General features: G+C 47.5%; 1 protein-coding gene across 2 annotated transcripts in view; it reads right to left on the bottom strand.

The window, feature by feature from the left end:
* CMTM8 (CKLF like MARVEL transmembrane domain containing 8) overlaps positions 1 to 22,550 on the bottom strand; it is a 96,212-nt gene that overhangs the window by 12,906 nt on the left and 60,756 nt on the right. Inside the window, exon 2 of one of the 2 annotated variants that reach the window (XM_070359373.1) lies at positions 1,023 to 1,103. The exons of the other annotated variant lie outside the window; for it this stretch is intronic. Within the exon in view, the coding sequence (XP_070215474.1) occupies positions 1,023 to 1,103 (81 nt within the window). The remainder of the gene's footprint in view (positions 1 to 1,022; positions 1,104 to 22,550) is intronic. 2 annotated transcript variants of the gene reach the window in all.

Below are 22,550 nucleotides of genomic sequence, written 5' to 3'. Positions count from 1 at the left end.
CAGATATGCAATGTCTAAAAAAAATCTACCTTCCATACATTCTTTCTCAGGAATCTAGAAGGATATGACCCAACAAAATGAGGGCATAAACTCTAAAGGAGGAACAAAAGAGTAAGCCAACAGAACTCTGGTAAGCCCCCAGAGGCGGGGAAATCTAGACATGACAGGCACCCAGGCATGGATGGTAACCAGGTCAGACTGGAGCCAAGTGACTCAAAAGACAGGCATGGTGACGGCCGTCAGCACCGCGCTCCATGTTATTTTCCCTACTTTTGCACCTGGTGAGACTACTGGGGAACTTGCTCCACCCCAAGTGAGGGAGGAAGCCAAGAAAGAGGACGATAAGGGATCCAGGGAACAAGACATTCAGCCCAACAGAAAGGCAGGAGTTTCAAGGTGAAGGGAGATCCCCCGGAGAAATTTGTCCAAGTGAAAAATGAGAACTCTGATTATCTGATGGGACTGGCTTGTGGGAGACTTTACTGAAAGGCTACTGGACAAATGTGAGAGCAATTAGCTACAAAGACAAGTGAGCAAATTTTTAAAAATTATGCATGTTACTGGCTTTAGTGAAAACCAAAAGAAACCACAGGAGTTGTTTGTAGTTACGAGTTCACTCTAATATGTGACTCTAATATTTACATACAGATGATAATAAATATTGGATACTGACCTGAACAAATGATAACGAGGAGGAAAGCAATAGGGATGGGACTTCCCTGGTGGTCCAGTGGCTAAGACTCTGAGCTCCCAACGCAGGGGTCCTGGGTTTGAATCCTGGTCAGGGACTTAGATCCCACCTGCCACAACTAAAGATCCCACATGCTGCAACTAAAACTCAGCACAGCTAAATAAATATATTTTTAGAAGAAAAGCAATAGAGATGATGCAGTGAACTGAATTCTTCAATTACTACCTTGGGGAATAAGAGTCCTTGCCCCATCCCCACTCCCACCCCCAAATGGTACCAGATATCCATGCTTTTCTATGGAGAAAAACTTTTCACACTGAAAGCCTCCCACCTGGTGGCCTCTTGCGGCTGTCACTGAGCCCGGCTGGCCCCTGCGTGCACTCGCCCACGCACAGCTTCCATACCCTATGTCCTGCAAACCAAGGAAACAGATGCCTTAGGTTTTGAAAAATGACGCTGAATTTGTCCATGAGGACTCTCCTGCCTGTGAAGCCTCTGAGCCTTGTGACAGCTGTTCTGCTGCAGAGAGGAGTTCAAAGGGTCTCGTTTATTCAAATGTGTACTGAGCGTCTTTTATGAGCCAGGGCTTTTTCTAGGCACTACCGGCTGGCTGATTTCTTTCTGACCTTAGCCTGGAACCAGCATGATTACCATTTGTCTTTCAGTCTTCAAAACAGACAGGTGACTTCTGATGATGAACTAGGCTGCCCTGGGAGCAATGTACCAGCTGTTCCCAGCTGCCCTTGCCCCTCGGAGCTGCGCTGATCCAGCAGGTGAGCTCAGCACACCTCTGAAATACCTCATTGGGCTTGAAATCATTTACCATATTGATTCCTTGCAATAAAGTACCACTGGAGACCAGCTCCTGTAGATTTACTCTTAGGCGTCCTGCAAGAGAGAACCGAACAGTATGACCATGCTGAGTGGTGTCCTCTTCCACACACATGTGACAACATGCAATCAACAAGCTCACTGAGTGTGCCCTGGTGGTGTCATGGTGAGTGGAGCAGACATTTCTGCCTCTGGAGAAGGTCCACCAATGGATATCTGACTATGAACTGTGACAAGTTCTACACAAGGAAACTAGGCTGATACAAGACCTTTAAGCACAAGGTCCCAACCACACCTGGATGGTCAGAAGCAGATGAAGACTGAGCAGGCAGGGACTTCCCTGGTGGTCCAGTGCTGCAGGGGACGCAGGTTCGATCCCTGGTCCAGGAACTAAGATCCACATGCCAAGGAGCAACTAAGCCCTCACAGCACAACTACTCAGTCTGCGTGAGCGAGAGCCCCTGCTCCACGATGAGAGAGGCCTGTTCACCACAACTAGAGGAAACCTGCAGGCCACAGTGGAGACCCAACAGAGGCTGACACCAGAGCATCTCTGCTGCAAGCCAGATGCAGTGCTGGGTGCTCAAGGATCCAGTGGCGAGCAGGGCGTGCGTGCCGGCCCCTGGGGACTTGACTATCTCGTGTGAGAGATGAACACAGTCCAGTTCCTTCTTCTGCACAGGGGTTGATAACAGTGGTCCATAGCTACCCTCAGCCCACTGCCTGTTACGTACAGTCCACAAATGTAGCCAATGCTCATTCATTTAAGCACCATCTAAGGCTGTTTTCATGCTATGACGACAGGGTCCATGGTTTTTGGCTGCAAAGCCTAAAGTATCTACCACCTGGCCCTTTATAGAAAAAATTTAGCCAATCCTGTTGACCAACAGTCCCCAACCTCTGACATCTGATGCCTGATGATCTGAGGTGGAGCTGATATAATAATAATAGAAATAGAGCGTGCAATAAATGTAATGTGGTTGGATCAGCCCCAAACTGATCCCTGGTGCCAAAAAGGGTGGGGACCACCGCTGTGGACCATCGTACTTACTCTCTGCATCAGGAAATACACACACGTGCACATACTGTTGTTTTACTTGTTTCCTGCATTGTTGCAAATAAGTCAGATTACTAATATATTGGGCCACAGGAAGTGACAGAACAATAAGCCTGTACCTCTTCTCTGCACCATCAAAGAACCACACACTCAAGATGACGGCTCCCAACACCAGTGGAGCTTTGTTTAGAGTCACCCCCACGTCACAGATCAGCAGTGCTTCTCTTTTTTTGAGTTTCTATTGTGTCAGTCGTGTCCGACTCTTTGCGACCCCATGGACTGTAGGTTGCCAGGCTTCTCTGTCCATGGAATTCTCCAGGCCAGAATACTGGAGTGGGTTGCCATTCCCTTCTCCAGGGGATCTTCCCAACCCAGGGATCAAACTGGGTCTCCTGCACTGAAGGCAGATTCTTTACCAGCTGACCCACCAAGGAAGCCCAAGTTTCTATTGGTAATCATCAACAATTATGTTTTATCACATACCAGTTTACATGGTAGATAGTTAAAATTAGATTTCAAGAAATTTTCCATCCATATGGCAAATGTATGTATCTTAAGTTTAATAATCTATTTTTTCTTTTTTTGATTTCTTTTAATTGGAAGGTAACTGCTTTACAATATTATAAAGCAATTATCAGCAGCATTTCTATTCAGCAAGCATGGCCACCTTTTCCATTTATCCACTAGGGGGTGACCAAACCCTGCTTATGCAAGATTCAGGAGCTTCGGTCCCTGTTCAGTGGGAAGAAATCAGAGTTCACCACCTGTCTAGAGGAGTTCTTCCACTTGAAGCACATTCCACAGAGGTGGTGAGACATAGAAGAATGAACTTGGTCTAGGACTTATCCATGAGACCCAGACGTAGCCTGGAAAAGAGATCTGACAAGAAATGTAGCCAGCAGCTACGATAAGGATTAATCAATACAAAGACTTGGAAAGGCAAATTTAATCTGTACACCCCTGTGATGTCTTACCGAAGTGTGCTTAAATACCTGCTGCTTTCGCCAACAAGAAACTGTGTCTCTTTGGGCCTCTGCTTTCTGATCTGGGAGGCGGGGAAGGTCAGGTTAGAAAAACTGTTTTCAAATCGGAGTAGGCGGCCAGGACCTAGGAGATGCAGATCTGAATGACCCGGCTTGGGTGGTGGGGCTTTAAACCACTTTCTTCTTGGTCATCTTCCCACTTCCACACACCCCAAGACAGTGGGTGTCTCCCCCTGGCCCTCCTTGACCCCTCCTCAAATACCACCAGAGGAGACCTTCAGGTGCTGCAGAGCAGAACAAGGCTTGAGCCTCGGTGATGCCAGTACTTTGTGACCTCACCTTGCTTATCCTTAGAACTTTAGTCTGACATGTACGGCCAATTAAATCATTAAGGGGGCCTTCTCTGCTGGCCCGGTGGTTAAGAATCCACTGTGCAATGCAGGGGACACGGGTTCGAGCCCCGGTCAGGGAACTAAGATCCCACATGCTGCACAGCAACTGCTAAGCTCGTGTGCTACAACCAGAGAGTCCATGCTCTGAAACAAAAGATCCCGGATGATACAATGAAGACCCCACCTGCCACAACTAGGACTAGGCAGTCAAATAAATAAGCAAATACTTAAAAATTTCAATCACAGAGGGAATCCACAGAAGCCCAACAGTGCCAGCAGGCAATGGAATGGGAATCTGCACACTGGGCTGGTTTAAAAATATATCTGTGTTTCATGGGCGGTCGCCTGCCTGAACGGGAGCGGGGTTTGGGAGAGAATGGATCCATGTATATGGTATGGCTGAGTCCTTTCACTGTCCACCTGAAACCACACAGCATTGTTAACTGGCTATACCCCAAGACAGAATGGGCTTCCTTGGTGGCTCAGAGGTAAAGAATCTGCCAGCAATGCAGGGGACCCAGGTTCGATCCCTGGGTCAGGAAGATCCCCTGGAGGAGGGCATGGCACCCACTCCAGTGCTCTTGCCTGGAGAATCCCATGAACAGAGGAGCCCAGCAGGCTACAGTCCACAGGGTCACATGCCTTAAGTGACTAAGCAGCAGCAGCAATATAAAATGCTTCTGGTGTTAAAAAAAAAAAAAAATTAAAAACACATCTACAAGTTCTCTGATGCACTCTTAGATACAAGTGTCCCTCAAATGCTTCTGATGAACAGTGTCTGGCAGAAATGATGCTGCGTGATTCGGGAGACCAAGTCATGAAAAGGATCATGTTGTGAGCACACTCAAGCGGTCTTGAGGGGAGAACCAGAGAGAGAGGAACAAGGTCTCCCACGGCAGCCTGCACCAACTTGCCAGCCCGGTGAGTGACTGCCTTGGAAGTGGATGTCCAGGCTCAGCCAAGCCTTAACTGACTGCAACCCACGAAGATACCAGACTGACCCTCAGGTAAACACCTGAGCCAGAACTGCCCGGCTAAGCAGATCCTGAATTCCTGATCCACAGACACTGAGAGTGTAACACGTGTTTACTGCTGTTTCAAGCTGTGACGCTTGGGGGTAATCGGTTACACAGTAAGAGCTTCCCAGGGATGCTGGCAGTAGAGAACCTGCCTGCCAAAGCTGGAGACGTAAGAGATGTGGGTTCGATCCCTAGGTCAGGAACAGCCTCTGGAGAAGAGAATGGCTACCCACTTCAGTATTCTTGCCTGAAGAATCCCATGGACAGAGGAGCCTGGCAGGCTACAGTCCGTGGGGTTTCAAAGAGTTGGACATGACAAGCGATTTAGCATGCACGCAACAGATGACTAATACACCAAGTGCACCCAACGTGGGCTGTATCCAAGAAGCAGGGTGGGAGGCAGAGAGAACCAAAGACCTAGGTTCATCACTAACTTTCGGTCCCCTCTAAGCCTCAGTCTGTGCCTCCGTAAGATGGGTATAGCACTATCAAGGTTGCTGCAAGGTCTGAAGGTGTTTTGTGATCTCCAAAGATCTAGGTAAACAGCAGTCATTACTAGTCTCATATTTTTCTCCTCCAGAGGATGCTTAGCAGAGTTGGCATCTTGGCAGTTAAGGGTCCAAGACTATTTAGCCAGTGAAGAAAGTGGGGTCTGTTCTTGTAGTTAGAACCACGGGGCTCAGGCGTCAAGGACATGCTAGAGCAGGTGCTGGCACATTTTTTTCTGGGAAAGGCTACAGAGTAAACTTTTTGGGCTTTCTGGGCCACATGATCTCCATCACGATGACGCAATTCTGCCCCTGGGGCATGGAAGGGGCCACAGACACACGCAGGAGGGTGGGAGTAACTGTGTTCCATGAGAACTACAGAAGCAGGCAGCAGGGACTTCCCTGACGGTCCAGTGGTTAGGAATCCACCTTTCACAGGAACAGAGTTGCAGACACAGAGAACACACGTGTGGACACAGCCGGGGAAGGAGAGGGTGGGACGGATGGAGAGCGCAGCGCTGAAACCTACACACCACCACGTGTGAAACAGCTGGCTGGTGGGACGCGGCCGTGTGACACAGGGAGCAGGGCTTGGCGCTCTGCGAGGACCTAGGGGATGGGATGGGGGGTGCTGGGAAGGGGGCTCAAGAGGGAGGGGGTACACATATACTTAGAGCTAATTCACCTTGTACGGCAGAAACTAATGCAACATTGAAAAGCGATTATCCTCCAATTAAAAAAATAAAGCGACTCAGGTTCAATCTTTGGTCTGGGAACTAAGATCTCACATTCTGCAGGGCAACTAAGCCAGAGCATCTCAACCAGAGAATCCGAGTGCTTTAGAGCTCACGCTCCACAGCACAGGAAGCCCTCGCACACTACAACAGAGACCGAGCACAGCAACAACAAAACAGATGGCAGGCGGGCGATCGTGTGCCAGGCTCTGCCCCTGAGCCTTGCAGAGGTAGAGGGTGTGGGCCCCACTGCAACGCGGTCACGTAGGCGCCCCCCTCCGCCGGCCCCACACCACCCTGAGCTTGTTGGAAATGTACTCTCGGGCCACCCTCGAGTTCTCACAAGTCTCCAGCAGCTTGGCTTTGAGAAGGCCCTTCCTCCTCCCTTCCCTCTGACTCCCTCAGGAGCCCCATGCGCCAGGGACGTAGAAGGGATCTTGGGTGACAATGACTTGATCAAAGATCTCCTCACAAGGGACACACACCAGCTCCAACATTCTCCAGGAATCCGTGAATAACACTTCACTCATGGTCCTGGGTAACCAATAAGCAAAGGAGCGGCCAGTCCTGGTCAGAGAGCTTAGAGCCTTCCAGAAAACAGAACCGAGTGGTAGCCACACTCTCAGGGTGAGGAGACTGGATTCAGCGACACCCCAAGGCCACCTACACCCCCACAGCTGAGGGAGCCCTCTGAGGTCGGACGCCCGCCTGGCTCCCAGCCCTGCTGGCTTCTTTCAGCAAAATTCCTTGCTGATTTCCTTCTGTTTGGGTGAAGTGCGGGCAAAGGGGGGAAGGAAAAGGGATACCTTTTAAGGAACAGCAAAGAGATGACAGGCTTATAGATGTCCCTGATGGCTCAGTATCTAAGGATCTGCCTGCCAATGCAAAGACATGGGTTCAATCCCTGGTCTGGGAAGATTCCCACATGCCTCGGAGCAACTAAGCCCATGCATACTCCGCAGCAAGAGGAGCCACAGCAATGAGAAGCCCCAGCAGTGCAACTAGAGGGTAGCCTCCACTCACTGTAACTAGAGAAAAGGCTGTGCAGCAGTGAACTCAGTGCTGCCAAAAATAATCTTTTTTAATTTCTAAAAAAAGAAGAAGAAGAAGGAAAAGAAAGGCTTATAGGGAGGAAGCAGTAGGAAGCAAGAGGAAAAAGGCACTGTGGGGGGCAGGGAGGTGAGAGTCAGTACCAAGCAGCACCTCCGTCTTCTCCGTGGAGGGAAGCTCCAATCCCACCCTGACCATGACCATCCTGCCTCTCAGCAGCATCGCTGTCTGTCCATGGTACTCCCACTCGCGTGACTCATCTCATTCAGATACACGCAGCCACATGGTGCAGAGGATCATGCTCCCCTGGGCAAGGTCAGGTTGAAAACCGCGGTCTACAAAGCCGGGTCTGGGGTTTCTCTCCGCTACGGACCCTCCCAGGACCGCCCACAGGGGCACAGTTCCACCTGAGGTCAAAAAAAACCATCTCACATGAACTAGTCTTCCTGTACGCTGCCACCACTGCATCAGGCCCCCACTGCAGGCACGTGCCCCCCAGGTGAGTCTGTGTCCACCGGGGGGCAGGGATTTCCACCTCTGTCCTCCCTGGGGCACCAGGAAGGGAGGAGATCAGACAGAGCGGTTCACACGCTGTCAGCAGTACAATATCAGGAGCCACACGGCCGCTCTTTAATGTCAATCTTAAAAGCCCTGAAATAAAAGCCAAGCACGGAGGTATGAACTGCTTCCCTCTGCCAAGGATGCCAGGCGCTCGCCCCACAGCGGCTGGTGTGAGAAATTACTCTCATGTCAAGGAAGTCGGACCACTGCATTCCAGGTCAGGGAGCTCTGCAGCTGTCTGTCCAGGCTGCTGTTCTTTGCAGTCTGTCCTTCCCTCGGTCCACAGGCTTTGTGGGTGTCTGACTGCCTCTGAGTGTAGAAAATAAGGCTGTGCATCTTTGGCCGAGAGCTTGGATCCCTCGAGTGGCAGATCCCTTTCCTTCTAGGAAGCTGGAAAGGCCATTCTTGATTTCATGTTTTATGATTATCAGGCCTTTTTGTTTCAAACAGAAGGAAACTGGGGTGAGTTATACATCATAATCCCTGGAGAAGGAAATGGCAACCCACTCCAATATTCCTGCCAGGAAAATCCCATGAACAGAGGAGCCTGGCGGGCCACAGTCCATGGGGTCGCACAGAGTCAGACGCAACAGAGTGAGCACGCATGCACACATGCATCATAACGGTCAGTCCAGGAAACACCAGGGGACAGGCAACCTTCATCACATGCCCTTGGCCCCAGCAAGACCAGGCTCAGAGCGGGCCGAAGGCCACGCTCAGTGAGGTCACAGCTGCGGAAATGCAGAAAGACAACCATCTGGCCCCTAGAAACAATCACGAATGTCAAACTCTGTTTGAAGGTGAGTCCGACCTCCACGTTATTATGTACACCTCATGGGAGTCCCACCACCTGCCAGCTAGTGCACCTGACCCCCAAATACCAGTTCAGTCTACACCTGTCAGGAGATGAGCACAAACACACTGCAGGCAGGAAGACTGGCATCAACAGGAAGGCACCATACTGTTCCAGCTCTCCCAGAAAGTGAGCTGGGAGGGCGGCGCTGAGGGTGCCGCCCTGCAGCAGCTGGACAGACCCATGAGTACCCCCGGAGACCAGCTCTGGCCCTTCCCGTCCTTCCTTTTCAGACAGAAAAGCCCTGGAGTCCTTGCCCCAGGCTGTCAGAGAGTAAGAAAGAGGTGTGTTCTTTTGTGGGGAGGTGAAGAGGGTTGAGAGGCACGTGGGATCTTGGTTCCCCAACCAGCGATCAAACCCACGCCCCCTGCAGTGGAAGTCACCAGGGAAGTCCCCAGCAGAGGTGTGTTCTTACTCAGGAGCAGACAGGCACCTAGGGAGAGACTAGCACCTGAATGTTAATTCTATTTTCAATTTTTTGATGAAGCTTTATACACTTGTTTCCATAGCAGCTGTAGTATTTTACATTCCTACCAGCAGGGCACGTGGCTTCCCTCGTAGCTCAGTCGGTAAAGAATCAGCCTGCAATGCAGGAGACCTGGGTTCAATCCCTGGGTCAGGAAGATCCCCTGGAGAAGGAAATGGCAACCCACTCCAGTATTCTTGCCTGGAGAATCCCATGGACAGAGAGGCCTGGTGGGTTATAGTCCATGGGGTTGCAAAGAGTCAGACATGACTTAGTGACTAAACCACCACCAGCAGGGCACAGGGTTCCAATTTCTCCACATTCTTGGCAGCGCTTGTCACTGTGTCTTTTTGATAGCCGCTACCCTACTGGGTGTGAGGTGATATCTCATTTGATTTTGATTTGCATTTCCTTAATGATCAGTGACACTGAGCAGCTTTTCATGAGCTTGTTGTTGGCCATCTGTCTATCTTTTTTGGAGAAATGTCTAGCCAAGTTTTTTTTTGCCCATTTGAAAACTGAATCTCTTGTTAAGTTGTAGGAGCTCTTTATATATTCTGGATCTTAATCCTGTATCAGATATTTGACTTGCAGATATGTTCTCTCATTCTGTCAGCTGCCTTTTCACTCTGCAGATGGCTTCCTTTGCTGTGCAGAAATTTTTAAATTTGATGTAGTCCTGTTTTCCCTACTTTGGCTTCTGTTTTGGATGTTATATCCAAGAAATCACTGGTGAATACCAAGTCATGAAGATTTCCCCCTGTTTCCTTTTAGGAGTTCTATAATTCAGGTCTTATCTTGAGGTCTTTAATTCATTTTGAGTTCCTTTTTGTATATGATGTAAGGTAAGGTATCCAACTTCATTCTTCTGCCTGCGGATATTCCAAATTTCCCAATATCATTTGTTGAAAAGACTGTCCTTCCCCTTGGCACTTGTCCTTCTTCCTTGGCACGTGTGTTGAAGGTCATGTGACCATAGATGTGTGTGCTAAGCTGCTTCAGTCGTGTCCGACTCTTTGCAACCCCGAGGGCTGTAGCCCACCAGGCTCCTCTGTCCATGGGATTCTCCAGGCAAGACTACTGGAGTGGGTTGCCATGCCCTCCTCCAAGGGATCTTCCAGAACCAGGGATGGAACCCACGTCTCTTAAGTCTCCCGCACTGGCAGGCGGGTTCTTCACCACTAGCGCCTCCTGGGACCACAGACATGAGGGTTTATTTCTGGGCTCTCTATTCTGACCCACTGGGCTGTATTCTGTTGGGAAATGCAGTCTTGTCTGTGCAGTCTTCTGACCCTCATTCAGCTGTATAATAATAAGCCTTGGGCCTGGAACACTGCATTACCCAAGAGATAAAGAACCCAGAGAGCCTGAGCAGGGCTTATCACTTTGTGTGGGAATAACTTTTCCTGTTTCAAGCGCAATGAACGTTCCTTTGTTTGTTCTGTGTTAGTATGTACACGGCAGCCCTCAGGCACTCCCCCAGCTTTCAGGATTTCAGACTACACAGGGGAAGGGTTGAGGTCTTTCTACTGTGGCTTAAGAGGGGTGCTCACAGGCCAATTGCCCTGTGTTGGCTAATGAGGGGAACCAGCGAATGAGGAGTGACTGATGTCTACTACTGAAGCTGATGTCTATTCACCATATAGGTAAGTCCTTGTCCCATCACTTGCGTTTTCCTTGTAACTCTAATACCCAGATACAATGGCACAAGAGTCTGGAGTTCTTCCTGAGACTGGTAATCAATAAGAGACAACCCCTTGGGATTGTTAAATAGTGACAGTACTCAGCTTGACATCTGTCTTTATGCCAATACCACGCTGTTTTGATGACTGCAGTTTTGTAATAAGTTTTGAAATCAGGAAGACGCTAGCTTTACTTTTCTTTCTCAAGATGTTTTAGATGTTTAGGATCTTTTGAAATGCTATATGAATTTTAGAATTTTTCCTGCTTTTGAAAAACAAATTCCTTTGGGGTTTTGATAGGATTATATTGAATCTGTAGACTGCTCTGTGCAGTATGAACATGTTAACAATATAAAGCCTTCCAATCACAAACACAGATGTCTTTCCACTTATTTGTATCCTCTGTAATTTCTTTCAGCAGTGTTTTGTAATTTTCACTATACAAATCTTTTGCCTCCTTAAGTTTATTCCAATGTATTTTATTCTTTTTGATGCCATTGTAAGTGGGATTATTTAATTTCCTTTTTGGACTGTTCCATGTTAGCTTATAAAAGTAGAATGAATTTTTGTGTGTAGATTTTGTATCCTGAAAGTTTGTTTAGTTCATTAATTTGCTCTAACAGTGGCTTTTTTTTTTTTTGGTGGAATATTTAGGGTTTTCTACATACAAAATTATGTCATCTGTGAAGAAAGATAATTTTATTCCTTCATTTCCTATCTGGATGGCTTTTATTTCTTTTTTTTGACTAGTTTGGTTAGGACTTGAAGTACTCAGTAGAATGGAAGTAGGGAGAGTGGACATCCTTGCCTTATCTCAGAGGGAAAGCTTTCAGTTTTCACCCCTGAGTACAATGCTAACTACGGGTTTTCATAAACAGTCTTATGTGGAGTTTGTTCCCAGTTTGCTGAGCATTTTTATCATGAAAGGGTGATGAATTTCATCAAATGTTTTTTCTTCATCAATTGAAATGATTGTTGGGGTCCTTTAACGGACCGAGACCTGGTGGTCCGGAGGCGAACATAAGAAAGTGAAAGAGAGAAGAGGCTGATACTCCCTGGTTTCCGCAGAAAACCAGTAAGTCCTTGACACAGGACTTGCGTCTCTCACTAAGGCACCGGGCGCCCTCTCAAGGAGGGGTGAAGGCACAGGGTGCCTTCTCGAGAGAGTCTTAGAAGGCCGGGAAGGAGAGTGAGCAAGACGGGTCTCTGCGCTCCAGGGAATCAGCTGGAGAGAGAGAGAGAGAAAGAGAAAGAAAGACACGGGGACCCAAGCTCAGATGGAGCAAAGGTGCTTTAATGATTTTTCTGTGAGTATATATAGGCTGTAGTACAAGAAGTTTCTTTCATCAATGATAAAGATCAGAAAACCAAACATACAGTAACCGTTACCAAGGGAACAAGAGATGGTGATGGTCACAAGGTCAGGAGACAATCCATATCTCAAGAAAGGGGATCGAGACGAAGCAGTTTTGTCGTAAAGAGAATGTTTACTAAAGGACATTGAAGCCTGTCTCACACAATGACCCCAGTTCCTGGGAGCAGCCTGCTGTTCCGCTTAAAAAGAAACAAAGGACCTGTGAGAAACAGCACGTAGGAATCTTCCTGTTAAACATTCCCTGACACATGATCATGTAGCCTTTGTCCTTCACTGTGTTAATGTGGTATGTTATGTATACTAATTAACTTTCATATGGTGAACCATCCTTGCATTCAGTAATAAATTCCATCTGGTCATGATATATAGTATAACATGTTGTTGAACTGTGTTTGCTAGTATTTTGTTGAGGATTTTTGCATCTGTGTTCAACAGGGACATTGATCTACAATTTCCTTGTAGTATCCTTGTCTCCTTTTGGGATCAGGGTAATGCTTGCCTCCACAGAATACATCTGGACATGTTCTCTCCTCTTCAATTTCTGGGAAGAATTTAAGAAGGACTGGTATTAAGTCTCCTTTAAATGTTTGTTAAAATTCTCCAATGAAGCCATCTTGTCCAGGGTTTTTCTTTGGTGGGAGGTTTTTGATGACTGATTTAGTCTCTTTCTAAGTTATAAGTCTGCTCAAATTTTTAGTTTCTTTATGACTGAGTCATAAAAGATAGTATGTTACTAGAAATTTGTTTCTTCTGGATTGCCCAATTTGTTCATGTATAATTGTTTGCAGTAATCTCTTGAGAGCATTTTTATTTCTTTGGCATCAGTTGTAATGTTTCCTCTTTCATTTCTGATTTTGTCTCAGTCTTTTTTTCTCTTTTCTTAATATAGCTAAGGATCTGTGAATTTTGTTGATCTTTCAAAAAAAAAAAAACCAAGTAAGTGTTGCTTTCCTAATGGTGAGGATCACATACCTCTATAACACAGATATAAGTATATACTCCTGAGCTTTAATACTCACTGGTGGAAGGTTTACCTATTACTGCAACAGAAAAGAATTCACATGGAAAAGGAGGCCATTCACCATGTTCCTGAAGATTGACCAGGCAGTTTCTCTTATCAGTGTATTTCATACTTCAGTATTTCTGACCTGTCATCTAAAAATTGAAATATCTCCTACATTAAGGACTGCTGGAGGCTATGGAACACCTTATATAATTTGATAGTTTGGGATGGACCCTTCCAGCTGCCCTCCAAAACTTCCTTGTGTGCCAAATCTGATATTCTGCAGCTAAGAAAAATACAATGGGATTATTTTGGCAGTTTTATTTCAGAGTTTCAAATTCAAACCACTCAATTTTTTTTCCTAAAAGATTATCAAGTTGCTGTAAATCAAAATTTATAAGCCTTAGAGAAGTGCCACTCACAAGATGCTGAAAATCCTGTCTGGGAGCAGAATTACCTTTTAATTTAGTCTCCATGTAAACTTGAGTTTTCCTGGATTGCACCTATTTATAGCACATCTGTGTAAAACTCCATTTTTTCCCTCCTTCCAACAGCTGAATGAAGGTCACTAAGGTTACTGGACACCGGGATAAGCCAAGAGCCAGGCTTGCACGAGGCCAAAGAGTGTGTGCAAGGACAAAGACACAGCGCTCTCCCTTGCAGAATGTTCAGTGTGGCCAGGGAGATGAAAGAAACAGAAAAGCCTGTAGCACAGCCCAAGGTAAGGGCCGAGGAAGTGCAATCACGACAGGAAATGCCGGGCGATTCATTCGGGAGGAGCAATAAATGATTCTGGGTCCCCAGAGATGACTTAACAGCCTCAGGAAGGCCAGGATGGGAGCAGCTGCCCTCCAGGCAGGGGCAAGGCTGGGACTTGGCACCCACTTGCTTTAAGGATGTGGGCAAAGGCCAGAGGGTTGGCAGTGAGACACACGGGATGACTGGGGCCACACTGCAGAGCTCAAACCAGCAGGTTAAGGAGTTCAGATTTTATTCACCAGGCAGGCATCATAGGACCAGAGGCACTTTTGGAAACAGATATTTCTGGCGTCAGTGTTTCAGAGTAGGCACATTCTCAACATTTCCTTTGGCAACAGCTGCATGGGGAGAGCCAGGCATGTCATTGAGCGTGGGTGAGCTATCGGGAGGATCTGTTTCAATGTAACGTCGCCGAGACAGCCGGCCGGTGGGAGGAGTGCAGTGGGGGCCCTGCCGGGCTGGCCTCCACACCACCTGGCTGCCTCTGCTGCTGCTTGGGAATAGACCTGCGGCCCTAAGAGTAGGTTCTAAGCCAGCCGTCCTGAGCCGGGTTCTTTCATGGGCACCATTAAGTGTTTGCATCCTAGGTGATGCCGTCTACCACTGCTCCTGGGAGGGGGATGCCCCCCACTCAGTGGGTTCAGATGCTCCGCCTGGCATTTTAAAGTCAACCACTGGCCCCTGGGGGCTTCCTTTGATAAGCAGCAACACTGTACACACACCTAATCATGGGGAGAACTTGGCCCTCTGCCAAAGTATGAAAGTGAAAGTCGCTCAGTCCTGTCTGACAGTCCATGGAATTCTCCAGGCCAGACTACTGTAGTGGGTAGCCCGTCCTTTCTACGGGGGAATCTTCCCAACCCAGGGATTGAACTCAGGTCTCCCACGTTGCAGGCGGATTCTTCACCAGCTGAGCCATCAGGAAGCCACATAATCTTAGCATCATTTTAAGCCAAAGATTCAGGGGGTAAGTTAGGGGAAAGGTCTTATCACAGATAAATAACTAAGTACCTTCAACAGACTGAATGCCTGTGTCTCCCCCCACCAAATTCTTATGTTGAAACCTAACCCCCAATATGATGCTATCTGGAGGTGGGGCCTTTGGCAGATGATTCAATCATGAGCATGGAGTCCTCATGAATGGGGTTTGGATCCTTATGAAAGAGTCACCAGGAAGCTCCCTCTCCCCTTCAGCTATGCACGAACACAGTGAGAAGCCAGCAATCTACCAAGTAGGAGACAGGCTCTCACCAGACACCTACTCTGCCAGTGCCTTGGCCTTGGAGCTCCCACCTTCAGGACTGTGAGAGAGACATTTCTGTGGCCGCAACCTCCCTGGTGGTCCAGTGGTTAAAAATTCACTTGTAATGAAGAGGGTGGAGGTTTGATCCCTGGTCGGATAAGATTTCACATGCTGTGGAGCAACTGAGCCCACATGCTCTGGAGCCCACGTGTGGCAACTACTTAGCCCGAGCGCCAGAACTAGGGAGTCCCTGTGCCACAACTTAAAAAATAAAAAAGGTCGCACATGGTGCAGCGAAGATCCGCATACCATAACTAAGACCCAACACAGTCAAATAAATACATAAAACAGTCAAAATTTTTTCTGTGGTTTATAAGCCCCCTAGCCTATTTTGTTACAGTAGCTGAGCAGACTAAGACAGTACCTTTTCATTGAGAATCAGAATCAGAAATACTGCAGAGAGGAAAGCTCACAGGAATTTTAAATATAAAATATAAAAATCACCCCCATCAAAAAAAAAAAAAAAAACCCCACCTGGGTAGCTTCAGGCCTCACCCTCAGATTCTCGAGTTTGCTCTCAGAGGTTGGGAAAATTTTTGGTTGAAAAACTTGAAAAGCCCAGATTCATGGAAACAACACTGGTTAATTTGGACAGGTCCTGTCACATCTTCCTTCCACTGAATGTTGAATGACAAGTCCCCTCCCCTCCCCCGGGAGAAACTTGTTATCCAAGAAACTCATTATCTTCTTTCCCTAAAGAAGAGGCGACCATGGAGGTGTTTTTGAAGGCAGTCAATAACAATGCATCTCTATTTCTGGAACTTTTCCTTGTAGCTGAGTTACACGAGGAACCCCTAGGTCTATTTCACTATTTAAATAGGTGATGCTCCCCCGGGGATGGTCACAAACCAGTGCTCCTGTGGGGAGAGAGCAACTTAGCCAAGATGGTGTGTTCAGACTCTCGCACCCCATGCAGTATAAATAAGGACTATTAACACTGAGATCACGTATGGTGCCGTGCACGTGCATCATTAGGTACCGGCTTGGTCACGGACTACTCTGTGTGGTACGCCCGTGTGAGCTTCACCACGAAAGCCCTGGCTGCTGTTGCACTGGGGCTACACTGGAGCGATACAATGGTTACGTCATCGGAGGCTATGTTGTGGCTACATTATGGTTCTGAATGACTGCTGCTAGGGCCGCTGCGTCAGCCAGCAGAGAGGCTGTGTTATGGCTACAGTACCAGCCAGGAGAGAATAAACGTGTTCGCAGTTACTACAGCTCCTTCTCACCTCTTACCTTGCCCTTGCCTACCCTGCGTTCAGCAAACGATGCGGGCAGTGTGAACAGCGAGACAACTGGCGTCATGGACAGGATCAGTGAAACAGCTCCCATTAAAACTGGAGTGAGATGCTGCTGCCAGTCGAGCTGACTGTAAACAGTTCAGCAAGTTCCTGCCTGGGCATGATGATGTGAGAGACCCCAACCTCCTTTTCCCTTAGATGAGCTTAACAATGATAATTCCCTAAATAAGAAAAAGAGATCCAACCTTTACTCTTGCAGAGAGGCCTAGAAAAGCTTCATGTAAGAAGAGGACAAACAGGTCAACAAGCCTGAGATGATTACACTAAATTGGCAGCCTGCCCACTGGAGACAGAACATTTTAGCAAACAGGCATTTATAATCTTTATAACAAGTTCATGTTCTCTTGGAAAGGAGAGGCTCAGAGAGTATTTTTCACAGGGGATAACTCGAGGGCACATGTGGATGGAAGCAGGTTTCTGAACCCAGGAGATACGGCTCCTAGACTTGAGAAATGTTTCCATGTTATAAGCAAATAGCTTTGAGCCCAGGTCCCAGACACCACACTTGACTATTCCTAAGAAAATGATGCAAGAGGTGGTGTTGCGAACCACCAGTAAAATGAGAAGTCTGATCACTGCCAACAGACAGAAAAGGAAGGTCGGTCCTGATGGAGAAATAAAGCTCAGACAACTCAGTTGCAGACACACGGGGCTGGTGTACAAGCCCAGGTTCACCAGAAATGCCCCAAATCCACCTGGCCTGTTTCAAAGCCACTCACCATTGTGTGTGCGAGCGTGCTTACTCGCTCGGTTGTGTCTGACTCTTTGTGACCCCATGGACTGCAGCCAGCCAGGCTCCTCTGTCCAGCAGAATTTCCAGGCAAGATTTGCCATTCCCTTCTCCAGGGCATCTTTCCCACTCAGGGAACAAACCCGGGTCTCCTGCATTGCAGGTGGATTCTTTCCACCTGAGCCACCAAGGAAGCCCGCTGCTGCGTTCACCAAATGTGTCGGCAACTAAAAGAACCAATCAGCCTTGGGCGGGGCCTGCATCATTTTCCAGGAGAAAATAAAAAGAAACAGCCAGCATTCCCAGAGTTCATATTATGGGCTAAGGGATTTCTAAGGACTCAATTTCCAAGTACCACGGACACAGGCCTCTTCCCAGGACTCCCATGGGAGGGAACTCCATCACTGAGCACTGAGGTCAGCAAAGTTTTTCTGTGAAGGGCCAGACAGTAAGTATCTCAGGCTTTTGCAGGACGGACAGTTGCAGTAACTCGGCTCTGTGGCTGAGACCTGGGGGCAGCCTATAGCTAAACAAAGGGGTGTGGCCGTCTGAACAAACGTTCCTGAAAACTGGCACCAGGACAGACTTGGCCCCCTGACCGTGGTTTGCCTCCTGATCTAGCAAATTACAGCCACCATTTCCCTGCTCTTCAAAAGTAGTTCTGGATACTAAGGTCGGGCTCCCCTACCTGGGAGTTCTTCACCAGGATGCTCCTCTGAAGATGTCAGGGCAGGACGTGTTTCTCCCTCTGCTTCCCAGGAGGGAGGTCTGTGGAGTCAGTCCACACACACACTTGAGCACACATACACACACACAGACACACTTTCACCAGCTGTGTTTCTCCGTCTCTCCCCAAGTGCTATGCTACGTCGCTTCAGTTATGTCCGATTCTTTCCGACCTCATGGACTGTTGCCCACCAGGCTCCTCTGTCCATGGGATTCTCCAGGCAAGAATACTGGAGTGGGTTGCCAAGTCTTCCTCGGGGGGATCTTCCCAACCCAGGGATTGAACCCATGTCTCCTGCATTGCAAGTGGATTCTTTGCAGCTGAGCCACTGGAGAAGCACCCCATTCTCCCCATACAATTTTCTATTTTCAGCAGATTGCCAAGTGAACAAGCTGGTGCATGACCCGAGTCTCACTTAGGTCCCTGATGCCATTTAAATAGCACCATGTTTCCCAGGGAAGCATGCTCATACAGCTTTTTCACCAGCAGGAAAATACACCTTTGACCTGGGTGTTGTTTTATTTTTTTATTTTTGGTCACAAAACCACTTGGCTTGCGGGATCTTGGTTCCCCAACCAGGGATGGAACCTGTGTCCTCTCAAGTGGAAACTTGGGAGTCTTAACCACTGGATTGCCAAGGAATTCCCTTGGGTTCTTTTCTCTCTCTCTCTCTTTTAAATATTTACTTATTTGGCTGCACCAGGTCTTGTGACATGTGGGATCTTAGTTCCCTGACCAGGGATTGAACCCCAGCCCCCTGCATTGGGAGTCTTAGCCACTGGATCACCAGTGAAGTCCTACAGGTGTTGTTTTTAAACTCTTTCTCCTTCTTGGGTCATATAAATAAAAGGGGCAGTCTTTTTCATACCAGCACTGATTTCTGAAGACCAAAACAATTGCCAACACAGGACAACTCCAGAAAAGGAAAGTCACCGACTGTCACCCAACAAGGACAAGGATACTTTAACAACAAGTTTTGGGGCGGGGGTAGAGAGAGGAAAAAAGAAGTCATTAGCTGCTAAAGGAACCACTGTCCTAACCTTGAATGAAGGGTGGGAAGTAAAATAAGACCACGGGGTCAAATAAAGTCACTGCTGTTTCCTAGTGATCTGGGAGGGAGAGAAGCAAGATTTGCAATGGAGTTTCGGAGAGGGAAGGAAGCCACATCTCCTTCCTTCCTCGTCTCACCTAACACACCCCAACCCCGGGGCTGCACCACACCCCTAGTCCAGACAAAAACCAAAACAGATGCCATTTCAGGTACATTTCAAGGCACTCTAAGTAAATCCAGTGCCTTTAAAATATAACTTTATTTATTTATTTATTTTTGGCTGTGTTGGGTCTTTGCTGCTGCACAGGCGTTTCTCTAGCTGTGGGGAGCGGGGGCTACTCTCGAGCTGCAGTGATGGCTTCTCACTGCGCTGGCTTCTCTTGTTGCGGAGCACAGGCTCCAGGGCGCACGGGCTTCAATAGTTGTGGCTCCTGGGCTCCAGAGCACTGGCTCAACAGTTGTGGCTCACAGGCCCAGTTGTCCTCAGCATGTGGGATCTTCCCAGACGCAGGATCAAACCCGTGTTTCCTGCCTTGGCAGGTGGATTCTTTACCACGGAGCCACCAGGGAAGTGTCAATGGTATTTAATAATAGCTTTACTGAGATTTATTTTTTAATATTTATTTATTTGGTCGTACTGGGTCTTAGTTGCAGCATACTGGATCTTCAGCTGTCCCAATAAGAGCTCTTAGCTGTGGCATGTAGGATCTACTTTGCTGACCAGGAATCAAATCTAGACCCCTGCACTGGGAGTACAGAATCTTAGCCACTGGACCACCAGTGAAGTCCCTATTGAGATGTAATTTACCAACTGTAAAGCCTATCCATTTAAAGTGTACAATGCACTGCATTTCAATGTATTCACAGACCTGTACAACTGTCACCATCGTTCTAGGATATTTTCATCACCTAAAGAAACTCCTTCCCCCTTTCCTGCCACCGTCACCACCTTTAGCCCTGAGCCACCAGTGGTCTGCTGTCTCTGCAGATCTGGACATTTCACACAAACAGAATTACACCCAGCTTCCGTGCTGTAGCATGTATCGGTAGCATGCACTCTGTTTCAATGGCTGAGTAACATTCCATTGTCCGCCTCACTGCCTGTCGCTCGTCCATTTTTCACCTGATGGACATTTGGGTTGTTTCCGCTTTTCAGCTTTTATGAGCCAAGTGTTTGTGTGGGCATACAGTTTCGTTTCTCTGAACTCTAATTCCATTTCAGATGCACAAGGGAACCTGATTAAGGACTGGGGCAGCGGCATTGAGGTCAGTTTAGGTTTTCGACAACAGACTCATAGATCTCCAGTGAGAAGCAGAAGCTTCTGACACAGCTGCTCGGTGCAGAGCGCCTGCAAGAGGAAGTCCACAGGGGCCTTGACTTTCAAGTTCACTCTGCACATTACTGATTGCAACTCCCAAGGCCTTTGATGTCAAGCACCCTGATATAAGCTGACAAACCCCTACTTCCCATTGTGGGTTGTTTTTCTCGAGGGTGGTTTTGACAGCTCTGCCACGCCTGCCTTCTCAGCAGAGCTAGTCTACACAAATATCTGAATATTTTGTTGCCTTTTACCCTTCTTAGCTCTTCAGAGTGAGTGTTACATGGAAGAGTGGAACCACCGATAACGCCAACAGCATCGTTAACTATGTGTTCACAGGACCAAAGTGAGCGGACCGTCCAGCTGAGAAGAACAAACTTCACATGCAGGAAATGCTGGAAGGAGTTTCCTGGGGAGCTTCTAAAAAGCAAGGTGCAGTGATGCATGAAGTGGTGAACCCTCTTAAAGCACAGACTGAGAGTTAACATTTCGAGAAAAGAACCCCATGGTCAAATTTCAAGTGGGACAGTGTGGTGACTGGGACAGTTGACTTAATTATTGGTTCAGGATGGGAAGGGTTGTATACCTGAAATTAAAGAAATTAAAAAATAAATAAATAAATAAATAAATTTTAAAAAAAAAAAAAAATAAATAAAATAAAATATAATTATTGTCAAAAATATTAAAAGATAATTCCTATCTTTTAGAGCTACTTACTAAAATACTTACGGGTGAAATGACATTTCCTTCTAAGTCCTCCTGGAGGCAGAATGGGTAGGAATATAGAAGCAGCATAAATTAACAGTCTGAAGCTGGGTGGTAGGTAGATGGGAGTATATTATACTCAGTTTGAGATTTCTCATAATAAAATTAAAATAAAGCCATACATTCTTGAGACCTAAACCTAGAGAGAAATTCCCAGGGTCTCAGCACCATTATGCTGACAGCCTGCTGTCACCTTTATGAAAAGAGGAAAGTTGGGGTGGAAATTCAAAAATTTTAAAAATATTTATTTATTTATTTGGCTGCACTGGGTCTTGGTTATGGCATGTGAGATCTGGTTCCCAACCCAGGACTGAATCCAGGCCCCCTGCATTGGGAGCTCAGTCTTAGCCACTGAGCCACCAGGGAATTCCCACCTCCTGCTTATTCTTTGTCAAACAGGTAACACACTGCTGCTATAGCTGGAAATGGAGCAGTGCAGAGTCAGACAGTGAGGCGCCTCCGGGTCACCAGATCCCTCTTGGGTTTCTCTTGCCACAGCAGATTCCCTCCTGCCCTCCTTCCACCCAGAGGCAAACACTGCTGTTAGTTTCTCCTGCGTCGTTCCCAAATTATACTTAACTCTCCCTCTCCGCCTCCCCTTGCTGTCCTGACAACACGTTTTAGAGATCTTGTCCAAGAACTTAGAAAGCATCCTGCGTGTGCATGCATGCTAAGTCCCTTCAGTCGTCGCCGACTCTGCAATTCTATGGACGGTAGCCTGCCAGGCTCCTCTGTCCATGGGATTCTCCAGGCGAGAATACTCAAGTAGGTTGTCATGCCCTTCTCCAGGGGTTTTTCCCAACTCAAGGATTGAACCCACGTCTCTTAAGTCTCCTGCATTGGCAGGCAGTTCTTTACCACTAGTGCCACCTGGGAAGCCCAGGAAGCATCCTTAGTTAGTTAGTTAGTTCAGTCGCTCAGTCGTGTCCGACTCTTTGCGACCCCATAGACCGCAGCACACCAGGCCTCCCTGTCCATCACCAACTCCTGGAGCTTACTCAAACTCATGTCCATTGAGTTGGTGATGCCATCCAACCATCTCATCCTCTTTCATACCCTTCTCCTCCCGCCTTCAATCTTTCCCAGAATCAGGGTCTTTTCCAATGAGTCAGCTCTTCACATCGGACCAAAGGATTGGAGTTTCAGCTTCAGCATCAGTCCTTCCAATGAACACTCAGGACTGATTTCCTTTAGGATGGACTGGTTGGATTCCCTTACAGTCCACGGGACTCTCAGGACTCTTCTCTAACACCACAGTTCAAAAGCATCAATTCTTCAGCGCTCACCTTTCTTTATAGTCCAACTCTCACATCTATACATGACTACTGGGAAAACCATAGCCTTGACTAGATGGACCTTTGTTGGCAAAGTAATGTCTCTGCTTTTTAATATGTTGTCTAGGTTGGT

Source organism: Bos mutus, chromosome 22 (genome assembly GCF_027580195.1).
Source record: "Bos mutus isolate GX-2022 chromosome 22, NWIPB_WYAK_1.1, whole genome shotgun sequence".
NCBI lineage: Eukaryota > Metazoa > Chordata > Mammalia > Artiodactyla > Bovidae > Bos > Bos mutus.
Note: the sequence above shows the minus strand (reverse complement) of the source record. Positions and strands in the feature narration are given on the sequence as shown.